Genomic DNA, 15081 nt, shown 5'->3' on the forward strand with positions numbered 1-15081 from the left:
TTGGGTTCATTGCTTATATTATCTGAAACAGAAGATAAATCAATTATGTTTCAGAAGACATTTACAGAACACTCAAATCAATCTCTGAGGTGAAGTTAAAATCCAGTATATGTCTCACTAAAAATGTAGGTCACAGCTAAGGCATTTTTGCTAAATATCTTAATATTCCTATACAAGAATATTCTGCTTTGTGGGACAATTAGAACAGAAGTATATGTTATGCACATCTATACACTAAAATAATTAAATATGATTTATCACAACTGCTTCTATATGATTCAGATAAATTTCCAGTTGTAGGTCTGCTATTTAGCCAAGTAATAATTAGATATTACAAGTACTCTTTAAACTCAAATCCTTTATGTCAGATATTTCAGGAGAACAAGACTTCAAATCAGTTCAAGCATAAAGTCTATTTGGACTCTTTTTTCCTGTTAATTGTTTTAGTCTTTTCTCATGTTTTACAAAGTGATTGTTTTATAGCTAGACGCAGGAAACCCCTTATTTAACAATTTCAAGCACTAATCCTTTGGAGCTATATGAGAATGTTAAAAAAAAGTTCTGTTTAAAAGTTACTGCTAACGTAATAAATATTTGGCATCTGGTCTCAAATTGTTTGTATATTTAGTAGCTTGAAAATGAATCAAGGCCAATGTCCTAAAGCTGATTAGAACATGAAGTTAAAATGATACTCCATGATATTGTTACAAGGTACCATCAAAGTGTTTGTGTAGGGAAAACAACACTCACTGTACAGTCATAATAAAAATTTATGTGGCATTAATTATACATGGCATAGCTATATGGTTTAATCTAGGCAAAAAATATTTGGTTGTTCTTAATTACAGTGCTAATTTTAAGGTAATAGTCTTTTTAAAACTAAAGGAACCAAGACAGAATGCAAAATCTGGCCCCAGCTGATGAAAGTATGGAACAATCAAACCTTATCTAACTTAAGTCATCAGAGAGTCTGTAGGAAAGTGTTGAAGCTCTCTCTAAACAAAGCAGAAAAAAAGGGCACTTTCAGAAAATGAAGCATCCCAAATTCTCTAGGGCAGTGGGACTGTCTCTGAGGAAGTACATACCTCTTTCCACTGACCTAAGAGGTGTCTTAGACTTAGATTAGAACAAAAGGTTAACTTTAAGACAACAAAAAGAATCCCAAGCCAAAGCACACACTTTAAAATGTTTTTATTCAAGACAACTTTAGAGCACATTAACATACTTGTTTCAGTTCTACTGCATTTTTAACAGTGCCTTGTAGCCCGATCTCAAAAATAAATATAAGCCAAATTTATTTCAGTCTCTAAATTAATTCCAAATGTATTTTCAATCTTCCTGAAGAGACTTTTCTTCCACTGCAGCTGGTAGCCTGACTGGATTTTTATATAGCATACTGCAATTTTAACCCAAGTCTGCAAGGACCAAGAGAAATGGAATATTAAGGTACAGTGAGCCTTAAGGTACAATGAGCCATGTATTTAAAAAAAAAAAAAAAAGATGCAGGTATCCAAAAATTATTGGTCCTATCAAGAGAGTATAGGAATGTCTGGTGATCTGAGTTCTTTTGCAATGAAGGTTAGTGCTGAAACTAAATGTTTACTATATGTCTTCCCTTGGCCTTCAGAAGAGAATAGGTTGAGGTTTGAATTTCATTTTTACAGATTGTTTCTTCATTTCACATATGCTGTAAGTTATCCTGCACATAGACAAGTTCTAAATTGAAATAGGGAAAAAAAAAAAAGTCTATCAAGTTTGAGTGGGCACGTATCTAACAGAGTAAAAAAATGTTGAATATTTCTCTCCCACAAATCATCCTACACTATCAAATTTGTTGTTTCATCAAGTTATTGAGCTACTGTCAAAAAAAATGAAGGTCTCGCTGTAAAAAAAAACTCCAACTTCGAGTTTATGTTTTGGACAAGAATAAGTAAAATTTCTTTTGCAGAAAACTGAAATACTGCTTATGAATTTCTTGTCAAGATAGACTATTTTAAGCCTATTGACAAACACAATTTAATTGCCTACATAAGATCAAATACATCCCAAATTTTAAGATTGTAATTTTGTTAAAGAATCTGTCCAACAAAAACAAGTCTTGTTTCGCATTAGCAGATCTGGCTCAATGCTAGATCCAATAAAAAATAAAAATTTTCATAATCCAGAAGGTAGGGAGAATATATCTGATTTTGAACAACCATGCCCAAAATGGGACACACATCCTGCTGAGTTCACAGACAGCATTAGACATCAGATACAAAACCAAAATACAGACAAAACCACCTACAACTTGCAAGAAAAATGTTAAGCATAACAGCACTTGAACTCCTACATCCTCTGCTGTGCTCAAGCACTGGAATCAGGATCCAGAGTTCAAACTTCAGCCCTCAGGACAGATGCCTACAATCATTTTTTTTCAATTAATTGAGTATGGTTCATCGTCTTCCTGTTAAAGAAAGGGTAGAGAATAAAAACAGGAAGGCTGCACTGTGCATGATAGCCATGCAGTTTGAGCAATGGTCCAAGACACAGGAAAACACAAGAACATAGGCCTTTTTTAGCCTAGCGTTTGAAACAATATTCCCTAACACTTAATCAAGCCTATCAAGTACTAGACTAAGGGTGGAAGGACACTACAGTCTCTTAAACTATATGTTAATTACTTATAAACACATTTCTCTTCTCCTCTAAAATAAAATGCAACACAATCGCTGAACTTGTCTTTCATAAGAAAAAAAAAAAAAGGCTGCTCAAGAAAATCACCTCTAAATTAAAAAAAAAAAAAAATAAATCTAAAGATCACTGCAATTTTTAAATGGTTTAATTAGAAAAATTGAATTACTTGTTCCTAATCTGTATGCTTTGAAAAGTCTACTTATATTGTTGTATTGCAGTTGTTTGACCTGATTTCACGACAAATATTTGGTATCATTAGTATTAAACCAACCACCTATCTCTTAGCATGAAGACTATTATTTTAAAGTTGCAGTTCTGAACGTGAATATTTTACTATCATTTTAGGACACACAAATTCTGGGTTTAATCATTTGTGAGAAATAAATGAAGGGTTGTGGTTTTCTTAGTCTCAGTTGAGGGCCTAAAGGAAATCATTTTGGAAAACAGAAAAATCACATTAGTAAAACTGTTTGATATATTTCTGCAATTTTTTATTTGATGCTGTTCTATAACCAAGATACAGGTTTTACTTCAATATTTTAAGTTTGGAAGAGACTCTTATAAAAGGACTCAGTAAAACTTGCCTGTGATACTGACTGTACTCACCAGAACAGTTCTATGTCAGTTCACTTGAGCAAAACAAGCCCAAAGATTGAAATATTTTGCTACACAGCTGTCCAAAAGTCTCTCCTATTTTCACACAGCAAACAATGAGACTACATCTTTATATACATCAAGGTAAAAATGAACAGCTCAGTTTTGATGATGGTTCAGGACCCTCTATTCCAAAGAACTTCCCAACACTATTTTACTTATAGTTAAAACATAGAAGGAAAGTTGGAGTAGGACGATTTTTAAGACTGAGTCATAAACAGAAAGGCATCTTATCCCATCCTCAGAGAAGAGCAACAGTTATGTTTTGAGATGTTTTGTTCACCTGTTTATACATACCAAGCTTAAGGAATCTAAGGAAATACTATACTCAAGGTTTTTATCATAACAGATGTGATGGTACCCTAGAGAGCTCTGCTAAAGGAGTAACCTGGAATGCAAGACATAGGCACTCTACATAGCCTTCCTTCTTGCTTGTAATGTTCACTTCGTGAACTTTGATTGGTTTAGCAGTTTGAACCTTTTTAACTAAGTAATAATAAGAGTACAAACCTGGATTTCTATGTGGCGAGGGTTATCAATGAACTTTTCTATCAGTAAGCGATCATCACCGAAACTTGAAGCAGCTTCTTGAGACGAAAACCTGAAACCTTCCCTTAAATAACCAAAACAAAAAGAACAATCTTTATTTTAAAAGATAAATTCTGAATCATACAAGGAGAAGAAACATTTATTCATTAAAGTTATCTTTCAGTTTTCAAACAACACACATCCAAAAAACAAGTTTTATCATTTGCATTTGATTTTTTTTTAAAAAAATGTCTTGATTTTCTTCAATTACATAGAAAACAAGTGCAAAGGATTTCAAATTGTTTAAAAAGTCTGAACATTTACAAAAATTATTCGTATAACTTTGCTGTCATTTTCTTCTTTGGAAGCAACACAGTAATCGAGTGTAAACAAAAATAAACACGTCATATAGAAGTAAAAGTGAAGCTCACTACTCTTTAAAGTATACAGCCCTCTTAACGCTAAAGAATGAATGCCAGGTGTTAGTTGTAGTTCAACTGGATGAAAAAACTGCAGATCCAGTATTGCATATTTTGCAAATTCAGTGACTGAACACATAACCTGAAGATGCAATAATTCAATTCATAGAACATGCAGCTGTACTACTACTTTTTCCTCATGTTAAAGTAGAATTGTTTTATACTGCACACATTTCAAGAACTTCCTTCTGCTTTCTTTTCTTTTACATACATAATTACTCAAACAAGTAAAGATAAGGTATTATATTCATTGACTTTATTTTTCCTGGCAGAAAGATTATTCCTATGGTACATAACTGCTTGCAAACAACTTACTGTGCAGTTTTCAGTGGGGTGAAATGTATCATAATACAGGGAACTAAAGGCTCCACAGAACTTTTCTACAGGTTCTTTAAGTAGCATATGACGTGTGTGACAAGGAATGACATTTATGACCAGGCCCAAAACTCTCCTGGCCGCACAAGCCCCAGAATGGAAGTGGAAGGGAACTTGGGACATACTTAAAATAACCATGTAGAGCAGGTCATACACCTGTCCTGTTGCAATGAACAGCCATCCAATCTTCAGGAGAGGCAAAAGAATAGGGTTGCCCTTTTTGTGAAAGGGCAGATCAAGTACAGGGATCTCTTAGGAAATGGAAGGGAAGAGGATGAGAGCTAGAGGGTTTGGATCACTTGGATCAAGGAGTTGGCCAGTAAGAAGAATTCTGAAGTGTAAGTTTGTGCTCAAGCTAAGAAAGTGGACAAAGTCTTCACACAACAAAGTCTCCAATACGTTCTCTGTCATTATGATTTTAGTTATAGGAAACTAACTTCCCTGACATGTGCTGGAAGAGCAACACAGAAGACCACAAGCAAATAGACATTTCTGATGGATGTTGTGGACAGCTTCAACACAAATGGACTCAAGAAGAAAAATTACTGGTAATGAAATGGAGAAGGATGGAATCAAGAATCTCTTCAGAAACTGACCCATACAAGACCATAAGACCAAATGTAAGATAGGTAGCATATGTCATTGGGAGGCTGCTCTGTCAACTCTGAAAGGCTTTGAAGATCAGGAGAAAACCCAGATGCCTAGAGAAAGACAAACACTGCACAAATATTTGAGAAGAGTGTGAAAGAATCAGCACTATCCGGTCCACCTTACTTTAATTCCTTGGAAAAGTCACTGAGCAAGCTTTATTAAAAGACAAAAGAAAGGGATCCAGAACTGATTGGATTTACCAATCAGATCATCTTTTACGACTATATCTACTAGTTACAGGAGAACAGTGGGTATCTGCTTCAGTTTTAGCCAGGCCTTGGTGGTCTCTCACAGTACCATTGTTTCCAAGGCAGGACGTTACGGTCTACATATGTGCACAACTAAGGTGAAAAACTGGCTAGATCCTTAGGCTCAAAGTTAGTGGGCTCATATCTACTTGGAATCCAATACAAGGGAATTTTCCCAAGAATTTACTTCAGAACCAGTTTAACCTCATTGTCATTGACCTGGGATGCACCACCACCAATGCATGGAGAACACTAAACTGAGAGCATCAACATACTCAAGGGCAAGGCTGCATTTCAGAGAGATCTAGACAGGCTAGAGGAGCGAGCTTACAGGTATCTTTAAAAGTTCCACAAAAACAAAATGCAGGGTCCTGCACAGACTAATCCCCCATTACATAGCCAGTAGACCAAATTATTCTGTAATTATTCCCTTTTATTCAGTACATGTTAGACCACATTTGAAGTACTGCATCCGGTTTTGGAGCTCTTAGTGCTAAAATAATTTCAATATGCTGAGCTGAGGTCAATGGAGAGCCAGTACAATGGTTGGAGCACACTAGGACAGGCTCACTGGATGAGGCATGTTTTGACCTGGATGACAACAACAAGGCTTCAGGGGAACCTAACAGCAGCCTCCCAGTAGTTAAAGAGGAATTTATCAAGACAAAGAAGCTGTGCTCTTTATTGAAGTACACAGGAGAAAAGAGACAGTGGTCATGAACTGAAAGGGGGAGTTTCCAACTGGATATAATGGAAAAATGGCTGCAAAGAACCAATCAACATGGCAGGCTCTTTGGAGAGGCTGTGAAAACTCACGCCTTGGAAGTCTGCAAGACCCAACTAGACAAATCTCTAAGCAATCTACTTCAAATTCAGTGCTGACCCAGTTCTTAGCAAGAAGCTCGATGAGATAATTTCTCCAGGTCCTTTCAAACATAAATGATTCTATAAGGGGAAGAACAGGATGTCTTTAAAGGTTTTCCTCTCATCCTACAGTACATTTATTCACACTGAAGTATAAGCCATACAAAAGCATTTATTGATCTTGCCACATGCTTTCTTGCGGTTTTCTGAAGTGGGATAGTCCATGCCAACTTTTTGCCTCCAGCTCCAAGATCAGCATCACTGCTTTAATTAAAACAACCACTTTTTTGGAGGCAGACAGACACTAATAAAAGACTGCCATCATTATGTAATATTTCAGTTTGCAATATCAGGAAGTAGTAAAAGAAAATAGTCTTCTCTTGTTGAGGCTAGAATTAGAAAGGACATAGTTAAAAACAGATGTTTTATAATCATTAGTACAATTGAATCCTTCTAAAAATATGACTGGTAAGTTAAGCAACCAAAAATATTCAAATATTCTCTGAGTTTAAACAAAAAACAATAATCCCTTGCTTCAGCTCAACTCCAAATTTAAAATAAAATTGATCTAATCACAGTATTTTACATAAATGTTTATACATGCAACTGGCATAAAAACCTGTGTTTAAAAAATGTTTTTAGGAACCACTGTTTTTCACTCATCCAGCCTCACTCCTTCCCTTTACCTGAACAGTTCTGCAGCCCATACCTCTCCTGTACAGACCACATATGGTCTAGTAGGCTAATCCCATACATTCCCACTTTTGCAGAGCAGTCTGACAGACTAAATGCACTGCTTTGGGAGGGTAATAAAATTGATAATTTTACAAAGGGGAGGGCACAAAGCTCCAAATTCCTCAGAAAATAATTGTTAGAAGATAATTCAGTGTCAATTTCCAAAAAAAGCTGTTTGCAGCTGCAGCTATTAACTAGAAAAACTAATTTCTATTTATAAATTTATGGAGAAAAAATTAGGACCAGTAGTACCTATATAGTGACCTCTGATCCTAAACCTACAAGCTAGTAAGTATATTTGAGGAAAGATTGTGATGGATCTTTAAACAAAGGTAAAATCTGATCTTCAGAGAAGATAGGGCCCTCAAGTGAAATCCTTTCTAAAGTCTGCAGAAAACCGTTTGAAGTCATGATACCCACAGACTTATTATATGTGCAAGTGTTACAAGCAGACTGAAAGCAAGAGAGCCTTCAGTTTCCCCACAACGAAGAAGTGATAGAGAAAATGTCTGGACTCACAGACTCCTACCCCTGCCTTGTTGTACCCTGTACTGAACTTCATGTTGCCTACATGGGGCTAGGAGCAGTTAATGTCAGCAGTAGGTTTATGAGCTTAGTACAGCCTTCAGCTTATTACCCACTCCCGCTCATCAATGAAGTACCTACAATATTGTAACAAGCCTAAAATCAAAAGGGAATTCGGGACCCTGGGAAGATGGCTATAAGATTTAAGTGCACGGGTAGTCTTTTACCTCAATCCTATCAATAGCGGGGAGAGATGTGGAAAGAAACAAGGAAGCCCAGGTCATCAACGCATGGCTCTAAGACTGGTGCCTCCACCAAAGTTTTGGCGCTTATTCTTAAGGAGGAGTCTTTGAGAGAGATCTGCTGGAGCCTAACAGGATTCTCCCATCTTGATAGAAGAAACATTCACTGGCTCATAACCAGGCAACACTGATTGAGAGACCTTTAAACTAGGATCAGTGTGGGAGGGGACACCACTAGAAATACTGAGGTTAAGCCAAGCCATGACACTGCCTGAGGGTGGCAAGGCTAATGGGAGCATCTACAGTGGCGCTTTAGGAGGCACTGAGGGTTCAGGAATGCATCCAAAATGCTTGTGTACCAATACACACAGTATGAAGAACAAACAGGAAGTTTTGGTTCATTCCCTGAGCTATAATGTCACTGGTATTAGTGAGACATGGTGGGATGAGTCCCATGACTGGAGCGCTGGGATGGAGGCCTATAGGCCATTCAGGAGAAAGAGGCATGGCAGGCAAGGTGCAGGTGTGTCATACTGTATGTAAGGGAGAGACTAGACTACACAGCCCTTGCTTGGATGATGAGCCTCCAGGTGAAGATTAAAGGGACACAGAACAAAGTAGATATTGTTGTGGGTGCCTACTACTGGCAGCCCACCCAGGACAACAGCACAGATGAGCTGCTCTATAGGCAACTAAGATAAATCTCTGGATCAGTTGCCCTCATCTTTATGGGCGACCAACTTCCCAGACATGAACTGTGAATATGATACTGACAAACAAGTCTGAGAAATTCACAAAGTGTGCTGAAGATAATTTCCTGACACAAGTATTTATGAAAGCCAGTGAGGAAAGCTGCCCTCCTAGATCTGCTGTTTGAGAATATGGAAGGCCTTGTGGAAGCTGCAATGGTAGGTGGCTGCCCTGGCCACAGCAATCATGAGATAGCTGAGCTCAGAGTTTTTGGTTTAATGAGAAAAAAGGTCAGCAGAGTTGCCACCCTGGATTTTAAGAGTAAACTGAGTTACTCAGGGAGCTAGTTGGCTCCCTCCTCTATGGGAGACTTTTCAGATCTGGATTAGTGGCTTGAACTGCACACAAAATTTCATATTAGTACTTGACCCAAATTTAGAAGAAAAGCAAGGTAAATGAGATTTAGAAGGGACTCATATCTGAAGAAATATAAAGGCAACCATACCCAAAGAGAGAGAGAGGGGAACATGTCAGCCTTCCACAGTCATGTGCTCATGAAGAGATGTTTCACACGAAAAAAAGAAAGTTAAAACAATGGTTCTAGTACTTCCATTTAGAAATATTAGATGAAAATGGCAGAAATCTTAGACATAAGAACTGGAATATCATAATAGCTAGAGGAATCTAACACTGTTAATTGTCTGGGCTATATAAGAGATGTGAAAGATGAAGCACTAGTAAGTTACTATAGCAAATAATTCTGTAACAGCAGGAATTCAGTCAACCAGATAGGTCTTTTCCATTTCCAGTGGTTATTTCCATGCCACATCACACAATACAAACATTTCCATGTCACATCAGAGTTGGACTCGATGATCCTTGTGGGTCCCTTCCGACTCAGAATATTCTATGATAATATATTACTTAAACTTTCTTTTGATATTATGTATAGCCATTTAAGATGAGGAAACTTTTCAGCTTTCCTGAAAATCCAAAAGCATGTTCCAAACAACATAAATTTTATATAAGGCTTCCCCCCCCCGGCCCCTCCCCAAATAGCACTTAGAATTAATCTCATATGTCAATGCCAAAGCAAGTTTTCACATCAAAATGCTATCAACAGTTCTTCACAATCATCTCAGCTGTATGAACCCTGATATATAAAAGGTGATTCAGATATTGGTTCCTTAGTCTGCCAGCAGCTGAAAATCAATTTTTAGGATTACGTGGAACTGTATTCAACGAGAAAGCATGTGATGTCAGCAAATTTTTATAAGATATTACAACTATCAGATACATTGTTTTGTCACTAACAAGTTGAGTCACCTTCCAAAAAAAAAATCAGACTTTCTTCAGTCACATAAACCAGAAAAACCTTAGTTCTATAATGCAATTAATGGACACATACAACAAATCATTTACAACTTTGTGTTTATTTCTTCCAGACAGACTAAGAGAAACCTAAATCCCCTATTTCACACTTCAATGCAAATAAATCTTTTTCTATCTTCAGTTCTTTAAATCTCACTTACCATCCTGTAACAAGTATTTTGTCAAATACATCTTAGCTTCATTGGTGCCCACCTGTAACTACTAAAAAAAGGCATTTCTTCTTGATTTAGGATCACTAACTCTATAAAATTATACTATAAAGACAAGGCTAATGTAGCGAACAAATAGGTTATAGAAGGGCACCACTTGCAAATAGTAAGAAGCTGAATAGTATTCTGAAAGCTTTCAACAAAGAAGGCAAGCATCACTAATATCACTGGGTCAAGGTGGTATCACTAAATTAATGCTAAATGCACAAAAAAAATCCTTAGTTGGTTTCTATATCAATCAATTTTGTCAGGTGACCATGGTGAAAACAGCAGCCACAACTTTTCTTTGAAACAAATGAGCAATTATGATTTTTAGACCAAGTTTTCAATTTTTAAACAGTACTTTAATCAAACTCCTTTGACAGTTTCTGTGCAAAATGAGAAATGAAAGCCTTTCTTTTAAGTCCAACAGATGTACTTGCTGCCTGAATGAGATCAAGGCAGTAATTTGGGATTCTAAAGCAATGGGAACAAAGCATCTTCATAAAAAAGCAGTTTTTTCTAGATCTTTCATTCTAAAATGCAAAACCTTGTTTTCCTATTTAGATTTGAATTGGAACGGGCTAAAGATAGCAAGGCACAGAATGTTTTCTTTAAATCTAGAATTTAACTGCTAGGTACTCATTTTCTTGTTCTTTTCAGTTTCCAGGTTTTGAGGCAAGACTGAAAAAACACAACAATTTAATACAGAGGACAAAATATATCAAGGAAATCTCACAAGTAACTAACAATTAAACAACAACATGAGCTGTATTCCAAGCTAATTCCAGCATGTGCACTGCCCTCTCCTTCATGTAGGAAGCATTTAAAAAGTCACTTAGTTTTAGATTAAATCTTCTTTTTGTTATGCATCTTTGAAAACTCATACAACGTCAGTGTTTTGTTTTTTGGTTGATCGTTTTTGTAATAGTGACACGATGTTGGAACCAGGCTCTTCACTGTCAGAATATCAGAGGAGAATGTATCGTAAAACATCTCCGGTCAGTAATGTAGTATCCTGAAGGGTTCAGGATTCAGACAAGCATTAAAAGACAACAAAAAAAAAAGTGTTTAAACAGATACTCGGCTTCAAACAGGCAAAAGCACAATTTTGCACGGGCAAGTATTTTAAACACAGAAGTATGCTATTAGAGCACATTCTGGAAACGCCGTTTCCACACATGAATAATCAGTCTTATCAACTTTAACAGAGCTAATGGTTTGCATTTATGTCTGAGAAGCAGGGCCAATAAACATTCTACCTAACACACAGACAATTAGTACATCAGCATTCTGGAAGGGACATAGCAAAATATTATTTACAGTGCAAATTTACAATTTATCATTGAGCTAAAAAGGCAAATGCAAGCCCAGATGTGGGTTTGGTTTTTGTTTTTTTTTTTTACTTTTGGTTTTACTCAAAATAGTGGACTGTGTTTTAAGGTTTATGCAAAAAATTAATTTTAATTACACACATGCAAACTACCAAAATTTACCACTTATTATGCCAAAGGGAGAAAAACAAGCACTACCCAATTTCTGTTTAACAGTTCATATCTGCTCAACTGTCAGCTCACAGTGGCTTAATAGGACTTTGGTAACTGCAGCATTCATCAAGGCAAGCTTTTGGACAGCATCTCACCTGGTCTCTTCATCATCCCAAGCGATTCTCATGCCTTTCCCACCACCACCTGCTGAGGCCTTGATCATGACAGGGTAGCCTAACAGCGGGGAACAATTAGACAGAAGTTCAAACTTTGATCAGTTGGTCATACAAACATGACAACTGACCACATGTCCAATAATGCCAGGAGACAATAACTTCGTTTATTAAAATGCTTCTTGTTTGGAGAGAGAGGAGAGATTTTTCTTTTCAAGACTTAGCTGTCAGTACAGTGATTTCTAAAGCCAAGAAAAGGTTGTCTTCTCTATTTCATTTATACGAAAAAAAAAAAGCCACACTACAGAATGAATTATTCCCGAGTAACAAAGTGGTTTATGAATAAAGGCACTTGACCTTTTCAAGCTTACATTCTTTAGAAACAAAATTTGGTTTCTTTGCTACTCCTAAGATATCGCTGTGATTAAATTTAAAAATGAAAACATTTTATTAGCAAGAATAAGCAGATCTTCATAAACTATTAGTCAAGAGATTCCGTAAACAAGCCTGTATTTAATTCAACACTTTTGGTGCAGACCAGTTTAAGTAAGAGATTCTCCACTGAGCTGTACTGCTCAGATATTACACAATAAATATCAGATTATTTTTTATCATAAAAAATGTGCAAAAATATTTTCTCCAACCTGACAAGTAACCAAAAAAAGAGAGCATGATAAATCTGACTGTGCATAACCAGCAGTATTTCACTTTCAGAACAAGACACATTAACAGGTATGTGAGTCAGGACCTTAGTTTTCTGAAAATTGAGCGTAGTACCAACGTAGTTTAAAACCACATTTAGTAATGATTGTTCATCTTGTAGCATGGTATGTTTTGAATTCAAAACAACTTCCTCAAACAATTTCTTATTCTCATCAGTGAATTTCACCTTTCTCTCACATGAGTATATGGGAATTTGGAAGTTAAGGTACTGATTAGAAAATTTTTGACATTCCTAGGATTGTAGAAATGTTCCTCTTTGGCATCCAGTAAGTTTAATGAAAAATCATAACGTTTTGTCAAACATCAGACTAGCTGATATGGTCTGACAAGAAAAGCCAATCAGTCCTTGCAAATTGAAGATATATTCCTAAAAGAGGTTTTGATCTAGGGACAGAAAGGGACATTTCATTAAGGTTCCCTAATAGAAATGGTCAGGTGTGCTATTATATGCATAACTAATGTGTACAGTTGCTTTCTGAAACATAGATCTACTCTAACCCTGTCAAGTGACAATGACAAATTTCCCCACCACTGCCTCCTCCGCAAAGACATTTTAACAAAAGGAGGTTCAAAAGATATTTAAAAACAACAAGATGCAGAAAATCTTTTGCTTAAAAAGACTGAAGTGGACACAAACAAGAGAGACATGATACATAAGAAGCAAATGGAGCAGTGTTGACTGGAAGGCAGGAAAGCAGCAACAGCATGAAAGAATGATGAACTAACAAAAATGCCCCCCCCCCCCCCAAAAAATCAATAAAATGGTTTCCTACATAACTTGTAATTAGGCTGTGAAACCCCATCCCACAGAGTGCTCATGTTACTGAAAGCTGTAGAATAGTAATAGATAAGCATACGAAAGCACAAATCTCAACTTCCTATAGGCAGGTAACCAAAAGGTTATAAAGCTGCAGGCTTTGGAGTCTCAAGTAATCTCTACTTACTAGATACATCCTTAAGACCAAACTGAACTGTTCAAGGAAGCTTGTTAGAGTGTATGCTACTTTTTCCTCTAAGTATCTGATGTTGCCCACAAAGGGTATGGGATTAGTCAGAAAGCAACAGGTCTGAGAGATAAAAAGGCACAAAACAGCTCTAGGCTGCATGCAGGAACAGTGAAGTCCATCTCAATTTCATGAAATGCAGCATATGTTGTACCTGTATAAGAACAATTTACCCTTGCTGTAGCTGTTTTTCCAGATCACTGGCAACCACCATGCTCCTAGACAAGTCAACTAGCAGTCTCGAAATAAAGCAATAAGCATATCCTGTATGATTTCTAAGCAAGAAGTGAGGTTTAACTAGGTAGCACTACCAAACTCGCACCACCTATGGTAACACTAACAGCAGCTAGAGACTTCAGCTCAAGAGGTGTGAAATTCTTAAATAAGCACTGTTTTAAGAATTATGGCAAACTCACTATGGCAGTTTTCATTATGTTATCCATCCCATTCGGTGTTGCATGTACTTGAAAAATCATCAATTATGCTAACAATTTCAGTTTAACAGTATCAGTCTCTTGAACTGCTTGCTGAGTTTAATTCTTGAAGAAGAGTAGTTCTAATTTAATGTTTTTTCATTTCAACAGTAAAATATAAGTATACTGGCAGCAAGCCTTGGTGTGTCTTCATATATTATAGAATATATAAAGCTTATGTATCACGACCTACTTGGTTACATTATCAGACAGGATACATGGGTCACTGGCAGTACTCACCAATTTATGAACACAGCTTTTCTCCCCATCCTAACCTTATGTGCACTGATTACATGTTGATCACGCTTTTATGCAAAGCAGTTAAAGATTCCAGAGCCACAGCATAGTTAAAAAGAATTTAAAAAAATAAAAAGTCAAAGTAAGGCTTGGTTTTGAGAAGATACATGCAGCTTTTTGGGCCAAGAAATAAAAATTCTTTGCAAGAGACTTCTGTAGGTTGGGATGACAATTAGCCAGCCTCCTGAAAATAAGGGGACTTGAACTTTTGCTCACATATGAGTTTACACTCTACTTGCTGTGTCACTGAGCTTAACTAAACATGTCAGTTCCTTGGCCAACACCAAAGACTGATCTGTCCCAAGCCAGGCAAGGTCTCACAGAATTTAAGCTATTTGAGCATAAATATCAGGTAAATGATGCCAAGATCAGGACGTGTTGTTCATCATTTTTCTGACGACTTTTACACTAGCAGCAGTTAAAATTGCTGAAATACCAATCCATGGATTAGTTGGATTAATTGTGGGAAGGGAGAGGCATGCAAACAATTTATAGTAGTATTTATAAAAACATCACAAAACATCAAATTGCCTTACAAAGCAAGCACATTTTTGAGTAGGTGTTAGATTTTCAACCCTTCCCTCAAAGTAGACACCAATTTACATGAGATTAAAATTGAATAGACCCTCATTTAGTTTATACTGCCTGCACTTCTTAGTTGTTTGATTCATCCAGAC

The 15081-nt window shown here is 36.6% G+C and overlaps 1 protein-coding gene across 1 annotated transcript in view; it reads right to left on the reverse strand.

Moving 5' to 3' along the window:
• The window catches only part of PCCA (propionyl-CoA carboxylase subunit alpha), a 279424-nt gene that overhangs the window by 179443 nt on the left and 84900 nt on the right, over positions 1-15081 (reverse strand). Inside the window, exons 9-10 of the mRNA XM_027443682.3 lie at positions 11890-11968; positions 3841-3943 (exon numbers count right to left, since the gene is read on the reverse strand). Of these exons, the coding sequence (XP_027299483.1) occupies positions 3841-3943; positions 11890-11968 (182 nt within the window). The remainder of the gene's footprint in view (positions 1-3840; positions 3944-11889; positions 11969-15081) is intronic.

The sequence above is a fragment of the Anas platyrhynchos genome, chromosome 1 (assembly GCF_047663525.1).
Source record: "Anas platyrhynchos isolate ZD024472 breed Pekin duck chromosome 1, IASCAAS_PekinDuck_T2T, whole genome shotgun sequence".
NCBI classification, from domain to species: Eukaryota; Metazoa; Chordata; class Aves; order Anseriformes; family Anatidae; genus Anas; species Anas platyrhynchos.